At 39.8% G+C, this 13,945-nt stretch overlaps 1 protein-coding gene across 1 annotated transcript in view; it reads right to left on the bottom strand.

Moving 5' to 3' along the window:
- NYAP2 (neuronal tyrosine-phosphorylated phosphoinositide-3-kinase adaptor 2) overlaps positions 1 to 13,945 on the bottom strand; it is a 194,451-nt gene that overhangs the window by 21,771 nt on the left and 158,735 nt on the right. The window contains exon 6 of the mRNA XM_045575473.1: positions 11,019 to 11,122. Within this exon, the coding sequence (XP_045431429.1) occupies positions 11,019 to 11,122 (104 nt within the window). The remainder of the gene's footprint in view (positions 1 to 11,018; positions 11,123 to 13,945) is intronic.

Here is a 13,945-nt window from a genome sequence, read left to right as displayed (position 1 = left end):
GTGTCTTTTGTTATGTTAATGAGATGCCTTTTAGAATGTATCTAAGGATGGGGACTGTTTTTCAGTAGAGCCAACCAGGTGAATTTTCAGTCTAATCCACCCTGACCTCAGGGAAGGGAATAGGGGCTGGAGAGTGAGTTCAATCACCAAGGCGACAGATCTAATCAATCACAGCTATACAATGAAGCCTCCAATGAAACCCAAAGGCCAGGGTTCTGGAACTTCCTTCCTGGTGACTATGTGGAGATCCAGGGAGAGGGGAGCCCTCAGAGGGCATGGGAGTGCCCTGTCCTTTCCTCATATCTTGCCCTGCACATCTCTTCCATTCTGCCTATTCCCAAGTGATGACCTTTCATAACCCAGGAGGGAGTCACAGGAGTCTCTGATTTACAGCCATTTGTTCAGAGCACAGGTGGTAGCCTGAACTTTCAATTGGCATCTGAAGTGAAAGGCAGTCCTGCGGGCCTATCTTAACCTGTGAGATCTGGTACTATCTTCAGGTACATATGGTCTAAATGGAGTTAAACTGTCACTCAGCAGGAGAATTGTTTGATGGTGTGGGAAATCCCAAACATAAAAATCTGAATTGATGAATACCTACTGTGGTTGGTGTTAGACTGCAGATATTATGTAAGTTTTGTATTGTTTTAAAATAAAATGTTTTCTACTAAACTATTTATGAGGCGAGAACTTCATAATTAATCCCATTATGGGCTGTAAAGATCTGACTTTGCTCCAATCCTGGTTTATGTTCTGTCCTAGATATATACCTGCATCATTATAGTTTATAATTCTAAAATGGTCCCCATAATACACTAGTTCCCTTCCTGTCAGTAAAGCTGCTTTTAAAAAATATTAGGAATGACTTTAACAGAGATTCCCTTTGTAACAGGATAGTAAGAAGCTGGGAAAATTCCTGAACAAGGGAAAGGGGGAAACTGAGGCAAGAAAATTAAACAAGGCCAAACAGTTTGGGCAGCCTACAATCAGCTTGTAAATTGCAAGACCTTATCTTCCCCAACCAAAGACACCTGAGCCAGTTAAACCCAAGGACAAATGAAGTTTGGGGGGGGGGGGGAGGGGGCGCTAGGGGGAACCTTGAAATCTATTAGGAAGGGGGAGAGTATAAAACCCTTGAACCCCCACTAAGCAGGGTAGTCAGACCAGATGAGTTGCTTGTTTGTGCTTTATGCCAAGTATATTCATAATAAATCCACCTTCTTTGCTTCATCTGATTTTTTTCTCACGAGCATGACAAGAGCCAAGGAGGGCAGAGCCAGCCCCTTTGACACAGGCAGCTCTCTTTCAATGAATTGCAGTCATCCTGTTACCTTTCTCACTGGCACCTGCATTTTAATTCTCTTCTCTAGCTTTTTAATTTTTTTTTTTAAATCATCACCCAAAGATACTTTTCCATTGATTTTTAGAGAGAGTGGAAGAGAGAGTGAAATACAGAGAAAAATATTGTTATGAGAGATTGGTTGTCTCCTGCACTTGCCCCTACCAGGGCCCAGGCCAGGGAGTAGCCTGCAACCAAGGTACATGCCCTTGAGCAGAATCAAACGTGGGATCCTTTCATCTACATGCTGACACTTTATCCACTGAACCAAACCGACAACAGTATCTCTTCTCTAACTTTTGTCTCTCCTCCCCAACAGCCAGTAAAACTAGTTAATGAACTACCTAATGTAGGCATATGGGATGACTAAATACAGATTAACTTGCGATTTTCCTCCTGTTCTTTTCCCCCTCCCAAAAGTATAGAAGGGTATATTCAAAAGTTAGCCTAAAACAAAAATAAAGTAATGAAAAGGATTCAAAACAAATATTATATTTTTAAAAATAATTTGTTCCAGCTTTCAGTGAGCATGCTGCTTATTATCCCAAGTAGCATATCTTTTCTGCCATAAAGCAGTTTTGTTAGATTCAGTTACAAAACTGAATTTTTAAAACCCTCTTACAGATTGCAAGGGTGCACTTTGGACACTAGGTGGCGGTAAGTGTCCACCTAATGCTGTGCTACCTTCCCCAAGCGAGGCTCGCTAGCCCCATCTAGAGCTTGCCATTGGTTTCAATTCTTACAGACTGATGGGCAAGGTTTCTAGGACGTGGACTTCTGCTAATATCTGGCAGCCGAACGCTACCATCGCTTGTAGCTCTGAGATGGAATTATCAATCTGTAAAGCTTTAATGCTACTTCAACAGCTATTTCTGTACAACTCAAGCAAGATCTAATGCAATAAATTGGTAACTTGACCTCTAGACTCTGAGCCAAAGCTTCACTTTCGACTATACTGACATTTGTAATAAATCTAGCGGCTAACTATTTTTGGAGCCTCTATTTTCTAAGTGTTTGATAAAAATTGATATGGAATTGAAAACCGCAAAGAGTAAACTGTAAGTGAAGTTAAAATCCTCAGCTTTACTGTCCCAGACACACCTATGTATATTATTACTTTAGTAAACTAGACCACTCTTGGCATTTACAGAGGAATAAATGAGGGCCTGAAAGGTTTTTTTAAAAATATATATCCCTTTTACTCTGTCTTTACTTTAGAAATACAAAGGAGAGCCAACGGGTACCATTTATTAGCTCACATGCACTTGGCAAGACTGGATGCTGTTAAAATTCAGGCCTCATGATTACATAATAATTTATAATGCATTACCCTTATTCTCTCTTCATTAAAAGGAAAAATAAAAAACAAGAATGTTAAAGTAATGTAATGGGATATACAATAATCCTGAACATGCTTGTGGGTAAATGCATGTGCATATCAGCAAACAAGGCATTTAAACAGTGGTCTGGGGACACTCTAAGTAAATGCTGACACTGTTGACAAACTTTCTTGCATCTCCACATCTTTTGTCCTGACCCTTTCAGAAAACAGCTTCCTGTGCAGCCTTAATATTCCATCATGGTCACTCATACCATAGGAGAGTAAGTTGTATTAGAGAGCAGGAGGCATTTCTGAAATGATACCTTAGTTGATTTCTTCTCACTTTGGCTTCAAAGTCACACATGAGACCTACAAGGTGAGAAGAAATGCAGATAGACTCCCTGTTATATTGTAAGTAACTGAGAGTCTAATTCCCTATTTGGAAAAGAAATGATGAAATAATCATTCCAAGGAGGGGATATGAGAAACCGTTCTTTCTCAGATGATGGGAAAATGAGATACACTCTCTAAAGAATTTAAAATCAAGTAATTAAATGGACTAAAAAGCTTTTTATTATTACCATGAGCTAGCCGTTCTTATACAAGGTCAGTGACATTGGGTGGGTGGAACCACCCCTCTGTGCTCACTCCTTTTGAAATGCCATGGTACAGAATGAGACTCACACTTGGGATTTTTTGGCCAGCAAGAATGTTGAATTTTTGGAAGGAGGTAAAGAAGTAGAAAGAATTATTATTTTTCTAGCAGGTAATGTCTATCCAAGACTTTATGCACATATGTCATTAACCCTCAAAAACAGTGATACAAAGATAACACTGCCCTCATTTGAAAGATAGGAAAACAGACTTTGAGAAATTAAAGAATGTATTCAAGGTCACATTGCTAATAACTGGTGAAGCCAGGATTTGAACAGAAGTCTTACTTCCTTTGAATCTCAGGTGTACATCCAGTTGAGTAGTTAAGATCCTAGATTTTGGTATTTAATAAGTATGCCATGTCCCTTTGGTATCCTCAGTTGTGAGGTGGGATAGTAATTGTACCCACAGGAAGGACAGGACAATGGAGCACACCTGCAGTGAGGTAGGGAAACTCTCAGCAGGCACAGAGATGACAGTAAATGGTACATGGTTTTCAGCATGCAGACTTCATCTAGGAGCCCTGAAGAACTTAGTATCCCTTCCCTGTGTTAATGCTGACTATATACTTCAGCTACCTCACACTTTTCCTTGTAGCCCTGGTGTGTTAAGCTGACAACTCTGATTCTGAGAGAAGGACACAGGCAAGTTTTGGAGATAACAAAGTCAAAGGGAGTACACCCTCAAGCTCAATCTGCCCCACCCCAACTCCTGTTTGTCAGTTGGTGTAAGACTTCTTGGAGAACATCCTCATGTGTATTACAATGTGCCTCCTACTCACCTATACTAATGATAGAGAAATATGCAAATTGTAGGGGACACTGTCACAGTAACAGTAACAACCAAACAGTATAGCAGGCTGGGTGGGGCAGCCAGGCTGGCAGGGGGATTTGAGGGGAGACCAAACAACTGAACAGCAGGCTGTGTGGGATGGCCTGGCCAGCAGTGTGGCAGTTGGGGGTGACCAGGCTGGCAGCGGGAGGGGGGGGCAGTTGGGGGCAACAGGCTGGCATTAGGGTCAGTTAGGGGAAATCAGGCCAGAAGGCAGAGGTGGTTAAGGATGATCAGGCAGGCAGACAAGTGAGCAATTAGGAGCCAGTGGTCCTGGATTGTAGAGGATGCCGGCTGGGCTGAAGGGATTCTCCACCCCCACCCCCCCGCCTCCCCGTGCATGAATTTCATGCACAGGGCCTTTAGTAGTGAATAAATGACAAGATTATTGGATAAGGGAGGGAGGATTGAAATGGGGACAATGGGATGATTTGCTTAATTTAATTCCACTCAGTATTGGCGTTATTGAGAGACTGGGACTACTACACTTTAAAAAGTGACTGACTATTCTGCCACTTGAAATACACAAAAGTTAATAAGCACACAATGCCAACTAATATGTCAGAATTTCTCAGGCCATACCGTAGTTGGTTGTAGAAAGCAAGCTGAGTTCCTGAATTCTTGGCATGAAAGTGCAAATCAAATAATGGCCACATTTTATTGCACTACTGGGTCTGGCTGCTACTTAAAGGTAGTAACAAAATTTTGCTTTCCCTTTAAATAGGGCACTAACTGGAGAGAAACCCACAAAGCACTAAAGCTTCACAATTTTATAACTGAATCAGATGGAACTGCTGAGAGCACACATAGGTAATGCTTTTGGCTGGTTGAATGGTTGGTTGGTTGGTTGGTTGGTTGGTTGGTTGGTTGGTTTGACACTTGTATTATTTCAAAGCAACTCTGCCATCCTACATGGCAATAAATCAGCATAACCACTGGCATTCCCATTTGTAACATGAATTTATTCCATATGACACAGGGCTAAATCTAATCTCTCTGATAAATATCATTCCTATAACAAATAACTATGATTTCTCTGTAATGTAATCTTTGTGAACATAGCATTTTATTTTACAATGGGCAGTCCAGACAAACCCTTCTCCACCACGATGCTGACACTAATTGTAAACTTTGTGGCATTTTCCACATTCCCTAGTTGGGGTTTTTCATACTTGGAAATACTTGCCAGGTTATTTCTATGTGGAATGAAGGGAAATGGAGTCATTTGACAATCTATGTGTAGTCTGTGAGGTGGGAAGCTATGTTGATGACGTGAGTCAGCTTTTGCTGACTGGTGGTGTGCTCTGTTTCTGCTCACCTCCTTCCCCATTTCCATTATATGCTATAACCCTGGGTATCTAATTGAGCCAGCTGGGTAAAGGTCCAAACACAGTGCCCTCACTTCAGGTCTGATAGAAGGACCTGGGACATCACAGCGTATCAGTAACACACAAAAATGTCTGCTCAGCACTTGCATATGGGATGGTAGGAAAGGGGCCTCATGGTCAAGTTAAATTGGGTGATAGATGCCCCCTCAAACACAGATCCCACTCCTTCCTCTTCCTGGTATTGTGTTCTTCCTCCACCACCAAACCTGAACTTCTGGATGGAAGAATTTGAAAATGTACAGTATATATTGGATGAAGCTGTGTAATACCTTTATTCTAGCTGCTGTACTGGATTTAGGGCTGGAATTGAGCACTTGAAACCTTGGCAAAACAAATCATGTCATTGATGCTATTGGTAGCCTGAGAATTCTAAAAAGAATGTACATTTGAAGCTTCTCTATTCCTAATATTTGGTTTTGTTTTTCTACTTGAGCCTATGCATTGAAGGTGAAATTAAATAAGAATACACCTTTAAGGTTACATTACTCAACCATGTGGACAGACATTGAGGAGATGACATTGGAATCCCTGCCTATGTGCTCATTTGAGTATTTATGTTAATACACTTAGTCTCCCCTTTTGTTTGGAGTCTTCCTCCTGCTCTCCAGACCCCTACAAGTTCCCTGTGCAAATATCCTGGCTCTCTGGAAAATGAAAGCCTAGAACTCACAGTCTTAGTAGTCTTCGCAAAGCTTCAAGGCAGAGTGTGACTGATCCAGTAGGATCAATCAAAGCATCTCACTGTTCTAAAGAGATTAAGAACTAAGGAAAGGGGCAAAGTCAGACTGTGAGAGAAAAACACTTTTTCAGGCATAGAGAGAGAGAGGCATCTATCAAGAGAGAAGGCTAGTAAATCAACAAAAGATCACAAGTGTCATACACTGTCTGGGCATTAGACGTGCACCTGTATGCTGGGCACTGTCCTTGTCACAGAATTCACCTAAATTCTAAATCTTAGTCTTTCCCATGGACTGATCCTTAATCCCTATTTTTTTGGATGATTTATCTTCCATTTAAAAAATGTATCTAGGAAACAATTTTTACATCATATCCAGAAGCACACTCTGGACACGTGTTCAGCTACAGACACTCTCATGTGTTCTCTCATCATCCAGGAGAGCTGGCCTGATGCTGGTGTATGGACAGAGCTACAGAGCCTGCAGAAATACAGAATTTAATTCTGCTCTGCAGCCAGCCTGGGCAGGTAGGGTTACACCCAGATGGGTTATCAAGCTCAGGAGGGTATTCAGAGCTTGGAGAGAGTTTAGAGAGCTGCCATAGAAGGAAATCAACATTTGAGAAATAATCTTAACTGGCGGGTTGGAAGGAGCTGGGCTTGTCCATCTGGATAACAGTTTGTCAGTACCCGAAGGCACCAGCCCAAGCGAGGCTGTCCTGGAGGGTGCAGCGGCTGCTCTCACAACACTTAGGGCACCCAGAATAAGAGATAATGGTGATTTTTAGATTTCTAAAGAGATTTGGGTCTGTCAGACTTGGAAATGTAAGCCCAAAGGAAATTACAGATGACCTTTTCAATCCCCTCCCCCAAATTAAGGATAACCAGTTTAGAATGATGAGCAAGCCTCAGGGAGCAAATGAAGGGATTTAAGTTCAACACTAGGTCATGTTTAGCTCTCTGTGGTTCCTTGATTGGACATGGGGAGCTGTTATTTAAAAAGGTGAAATGTGTGTGTGTGTTTGTGAGTGCATGTGAATGTGAATGTGAGCTAGTATGCATGTGTGTGCGTGTAAATAAGAGTTGTGTGTATGAGTGTCCACAAGTGCATTGTGAGTGTGTATATGTGTGTGATTTTCTGCACATATCAGATGATGTGGCTCTCATCTCTTTCCTTCCCAGAAAAGCCAATGCAAACAATTCCTGGAAACATTTCTCCCAGAGAGCTGGCACTTCTGTTTAGACATACGCCCTGGCTGCTCCATTGTTGAAGGAAAGCTTCGCTTTCATAAGGCTGAGTGCATTAGCTGCTAGTCCCTCACCTGCTGCAGGGAGACCATGGATGGTGCTACCCCCAATGGGATGGGAGTCACTGGAGAGGTAGGCTTTTCTCAGCCAGGCATAGTGGAATCAGAGTACCATCACTTGCTAGCTATAAAAGCACACCCACCTCTTTCTTTATTACAGAAGAAAAAAAGGAGAAAATCAGTGCTCCAAGTTCAATACATGACTTCTTTACAGTGTTGCTTCTATAACCAAGAAAAGCAAATAGCTTTCTTGCATCAGGCCCAGAAATTCAATCTAATTTCCAAAGACCTGCATTATAACTAATACCCAAATAGGCAGCTGCATTGCAGTAAAATCCCAAGGAAATGTCCCTTTCCCCTAATTACCTGTGTCTCTGTTATTTATTCAGACGTGAAGGAACAAAGAGAAAAAATCTGCTTCCATCTCTCTGAGTTTCAGAGAGTGCTGTGGGTTGTGGAGCAATCTCTAATTGAGTTAGAACTTGTACTTCTTCCGTGAGCTGCTCATTTTCTCTTACAGATTATGAAGTTCTGGCCAGATGAGATTATAGATTCCTACAAATTGTGTGCCTGCTGTAGTGACCAGAAGCCAGAACAGATTGCAAAGGCCAGCAAACGTTACCTTCACCTTTGTTTATGCACAAATGGCTATGGCTTGACACTATGAATCCCAGCATCCCGCTCCCCTGTAGTCAGTCAGTAACAACTGCCTCTAGGTTCTTTGTGGGGAGAGGGGAGACAGTGATTGTTGGCTGGGGCTCCTGGGGTGAACATCGGTTGCCTTTGGCCACCTGTGCACCTCTCCTGGAGCATGTCTGGTACTTCTGCTTATTCTTTCTGCAAAGCTTCTTAGCAAGATCCAGTCATGACATGAGAGATAAGTGAAAAACTTGAACTGAAAAGAGATAAGAGGTGAACAATCTGAAAGCAAACACAGTCCCTTCTCTGTAACCAGTCGTAACGTGGCGAAATGGCTTGGCTTCCCTAAAGCCAGATGCTTCATTAATTAGCACCACTGAAATTATTTAGTGTCAGCAATGGCTTTTGCTTTCAACAGGTCATGGAGTTTTCTATTAATTAACTAGTAATAAGTCTATTAACTTGATAGTAAGCATTCTAAGTTTTAATGTTTACTGGGAATCCTGGCATTGGAAAAACTTCTTTAAAAAGTGACCAGGGTAATTATTTGCTTGTTTGATAACTAGGTGTCCCATATTCTGGTTGGTGTAGGAATAGTCACTCTTAGAATCAACACTTTTAAATATGTTTCACCATTGCCTTGGGTTACAGAGGAAAGGGCAGTGTCACCCTGGTAGTAATTTAAAGAGACATCTCAGATAAAAGATGGGTTGGGCGAGAAGAGGTCCATCAGTAAGTATGCATTGACCTCAGTTCAATGAGAAGTCATGGGAATGCAGAGCAAGATTCTTCTGAGCCATGCTGACCCTTTTAGCCCCAGGATTTGGGCTAGGTGAATAGTACAACCCTCATAAGCCACCGAAGAGAGACCCAGAGTCCAGTCTGCTTCTTTGGAGCCCTGACATCATGTCTGCGGTATGACTGTGGGCCAGCATTTCTGGTATTCAGAGAGGAAAATCACCACTTACAAGCAACATGAAGAGTTTTCCCCTGTTGCTGTAATTTGGAGAATGAAGAACATAGGGAAGGGAAGAATTGATAATGTAGAGGCAAAAAGATTGTATCCTTTTTCTGTTCCAGAAGTTTAAGCCTTTTTAACCTGCTTTCATTGAGAGTTATAGGGGCTCAGGTTAAAACAAAAATAAAGATAATTAGAAAAAATAAATAAAAAGAACACAAAACCTCTCTATGACACCAAGGGTAATGACATGTACTTGCACATTGGCTTGTATAATGCAATTCTCTGTCAGCTAGCAAAAATTCTATCCTTTCTGTAATTCAGTTTTTTAAACACTAAAAATTGGTTAATATGATATTTTTAGAATATTTTTAGTTAACTAAGTTGATAATTTAATCTTTGTGAAGTTAATTGTGCTTTTTGTTTATTAATTTACTGTCTTACTGTTTCTACTTCTTTTATACCCAACAAATGTTTGAACCAGAAACATTTAGTTATGAAGACATTTAACTCTTTAAATTAAGATGCAAGCAATTCTAGGTGACACTTAAGATGCCCCTGAGAGAAGCTTCTTGTCTCTGTGTTTGTAGATGTCTCATATATTCATAAACCAAATCCTGTGCACATGTAAGCCAGACCAAATTACTAAAAAGCTCTATTTCTCTCATTAAGAAAAAAAATGCAAATATTTTGCTTATGTTTTAAAAATAGCTTGACATTTTAAATAATTGGTGAATATGCAATTTGATCCTCATTAATGGATAGTTCCCATAGAGGTATCTTCCCTAGTTTTATAATTTACTACTTCAGGTGAGTTTTATGAATGCACAGATAAAAGCTGGGAGCAGAGAGATATCACTCAGGGTTATAATATCCTATTTAGCACCAATAACAACTAAAGGTCAAAAAATTAAGTCAAGTTATTTGAATTCCTATGAAGTGAGTTACGGTAGTAACGCGTAGTAATTTTTCCCCATAATGAATCCCCCCATACACAATGATGTACCAAAATGAACATCAGAGCAACATATTGTATTGTGAAGGATTAAATGATATTTCAGCTCATGTCTTTATTTTTTTTTTTTTGTCTCTTTTCCTCGAGTGATAATAGAGATCTCATGTACCATGCATGAATACTTATATCCCTTTCTGAGAACATTCCTGGTATTACTGGTATAAGAGAAAAAAATGTAATTTATTTAAAGATTGCCTTATTAATCTATAGGTTTTGGTAAATACCTAGAATATCTGGTCGGTCAATTTGTCTTTATGGCCTAAGAAAGAGGACCAGCTGCCATGTTCAGGCCAAATCAGTTGGTATATGAATATTCATAAGGACATCAATAGTCACAGTGTCTTACAATCATGCTCTAAGCTAAATAAATATAAAAGTAAAATGGCCACAAACATTACAGTATAATAGGATAAGTGTTAAAAGATATGTACAAATTCATTAACAACATCTGTGAAAGTGTCATAGACAAAACATTTAAAAGGAAATCTACATAAAACAAAGTAGATAAATTTATCAAATGTTGATAAATTTCCAGAGACAGTATAAAAGTACACAAAATATGGAAGAGAGAAAGAATTTTAAAAAAGAACCACTAAGCCAATACAGATAGTACAGGTTTACTACATTTATGTTACAGAATGATGGAAACCAGAGACACAAACGATTTGGTAACAGCAAAGAAAGTTTCACCCATCGCAGGGAAGAGAGACCCTTGTTTTGGATGAGAACACAGACTGCCACACTCCTCCCCCCACCACCGGCCCATACACACAGAGAAAAATAAAAGCAATGCAAACGTCGTCTACAGCAACACAGGACAGACAGAGGTGGAAGCGTTTGGCATGTTGCATCACAGGAAGTCAATCACGATTGGCTAACGATGATGGTACCTGGCTCTGTTGCAGGTCACTGGCTTGCCTGAGAGGAGTAACTGATGGAGGGGGCACACCTGATGTGGACGCAGATCGGCCTAGTTTGCAGCTTACTTTCGGCTCTGTCGACAAGGGGGAAAGAAAGACCAACTGTTAGTGGAGCAGGGTGGGCAGTGATGACAGTGCTTGCAGACTCCCGTTTTGTGTAGGTAAGTACTCCTTCAATACACCAAATCTTTCCTTCCGATGTTTGCTAATCACTGGCAGGTCACCAGTGTCCTAACAGTTGACTCTAAAACAGAGGCTTTATTTGAAGTTGAGCTCCTGAGCATGAAGAGCAAATCACGAAGTGAAGCCCAAGGCCTCATTCCCTTGCACATGTTACCCCAATTATGGTTTGTTTGTATAGAGTAGATTACTGGAGCAACAACACCTTATTAGGGGAAAAAGCTAGCGACATGACGATTTTTCTGGTGCTTTATTTTCCGTTTGGTTCATAGAGCTCCTAGCTCCTAAAATGCCCTTTCACCCTCTCCAAAACGTATCCTCCCTTTCTCCCCTTTTCTTCCAGCTTTTTCATTGTTTGTCTTTCTAATTTTGAAATCTATATTATTGTGCTTGTGTTGACTATTTTTATTATGTCTTTAATGTAAAATTTATATCACTTATCTCAATTTGTTTTAAATTTTATAACCATTTTCTAAGACTTTTGCACTCTTTCATAATAATATTAATAGCATTTTTACATTTTAATTTTGTAACAGTGTCAATAAGATCTTGCATAGCTCAAGTTTGCTGTTTGCTAAAATTTTCTAAAATTGTCAGTAAAGTTTTGGTTGGAAATGTTTTAAAATAAAAACAAAAATTTATTTAAAAATAAAATTCAGGCCCTAGCCAGTTTGGCTCAGTGGACAGGGCGTCGGCTTGCGAACTCAAGGGTCCCAGGTTGATTCTGGTTAAATGCATGTACCTTGGTTGCAGGCACATCCCCAGTGGGGGCTGTGCAGGAGGCAGCTGATCAGTGTTTCTAACTCTCTATCCCTCTCCCTTCCTCTCTATAAAAAAAAAAATCAAAAAACATATTTTAAAAAATAAAATGAAATTCAGGAGGAGTAATGTCCATCTTTCATTTTTGCCTGTCCAGAATACATTTATCCTTTTTCTGGAATAGCAGTTGAATTTCCTTTGGAGAACAATAACACTGGTGTTCTTAGTTCTTGTGGTTCCACATTAAAGCCTGCCCCCAACTCTAGCTCCAGAAGTGGCCCTGTGACTGAGATTTGTGCAATCATTCCATCTCCTTGGCCACACTGATTGGTTCAGCAATGGACAAATGACCCAAGTCAGTCAATGAGAGCTGCCTTCATACTTTTTTTGGAACTTTTCATGAGAGGTACTAAATTTATATCGTATCAGCTGAATGACAATGGACAATTTTCTGGATATCTTTAAAGTTCAGTTTGCTCACAGATAAAATGGGAAAAATAAAGATTACCTACTTCATGAATTTATTATACAAATTAAATAAGATAATAAGTATAAAGATGTTACCTCATGTAATAATTAACCACCTCATGTAACAAGGCCTTAAGAAATGTTTGCTGCCTTTATTATTTAAAGGCCCCTTTGATCTTTCAGCTCTTCTGCTTATAGTATGAGTCTGCTCTGCTTTTTCTCAGCTGACACAAGAAATCTCACTGGCAGTCTCACCCCTCCCACATAGCATCCTTCCCTCCCCTCCCTTACTAAACTGCGTGTTCTGTGAGGACAGGCACCCTCTCTATATTGTTCCTTCTCATGAGTGACACGATAACTGATACCTGAGGACTTGAAGTATTTATTGAAAGAATTATTTTAAACCATAAAGACAAGAGCCATTGTAAAATATAAATTATTTATACATTTCTTATTAATATAAATAAATCCCCCTCATTTCTTCACCTTTCTCATGTTTCCAATAAAAAGACAAAAATACATTCACCAGTCTTCAATTGAACAATAACAAAAAACAACAAAACAAAAATCAAGGAGGGGAAATTGCAGTGCCTGTTGTGGACAGTAGATGGCAGTGCAAATATTAATTGAGATGTAGTCTGGTCAGTTCACAGAGCTTCCCAGATCTAGTCTCTGTAACAGCCCAGCATAAGTCAGAAAAAAACCCTCCTTTTCTGTAATGTCTTCAAAGGCTTTTCACAGAAAGAGAAAGGGCATTCTTTGTTATTATAAGGCCTTTCCAAAGAAAGCCAACTTCTGCCGACTAGGAGCAATGTCAGCATGAACTCCCCTGAGAAAGGGAAGAGGGTGGGACCATGTTCTCTGCAGTGGAAAACTGGAGGAGCTGGCAGAACCATCAAAACTCAAGCCAACATGCTGTCTTTTGTTTTCAAAGAGGACTAAGATTGAGAGCCCAGTAAGGTGAACGCACCTTCTGCATTATCTAAGTTTGTATTCTTAGTTAATTATTTTTCCCTAGTAGAATCAGAGAATAATTGAAAATCCAGAATTTCTCTGATGCGAATGAAATTACTGTCAAATTGTATTTTTCCCCAGTAGTTTTCAGGGTATCTGTGTAACATACAATGTCATGGTTTAGGCATATGTTTAGTAGATATTAAATTTAAGGGAATATATATACATATATTTACATATATTTTATACATAATGTATAATAATAATTTAGCTGACTTTGCAAATCTGATCATATAAGACCTTAACCTAAAACCTATAAGTAGTTTCATATGTACTAGTATATGCAAGCAAACACACACACACACACACTCAAATATGTACACATACACACACACACATACACACACACATACACATGCACCCATCAGTTACTATCACCAAATTCCTTGACTCCAGACATTTCCCATTATGTTGACCATTTTGCTAATAACATAAAGTGGGATAAGAATATACATTGTTTAGAGAAAAGCCTACAA

Source organism: Pipistrellus kuhlii, unplaced genomic scaffold (assembly GCF_014108245.1).
Source record: "Pipistrellus kuhlii isolate mPipKuh1 unplaced genomic scaffold, mPipKuh1.p scaffold_m20_p_7, whole genome shotgun sequence".
Classification (NCBI taxonomy): Eukaryota; Metazoa; Chordata; class Mammalia; order Chiroptera; family Vespertilionidae; genus Pipistrellus; species Pipistrellus kuhlii.
Note: the sequence above shows the minus strand (reverse complement) of the source record. Positions and strands in the feature narration are given on the sequence as shown.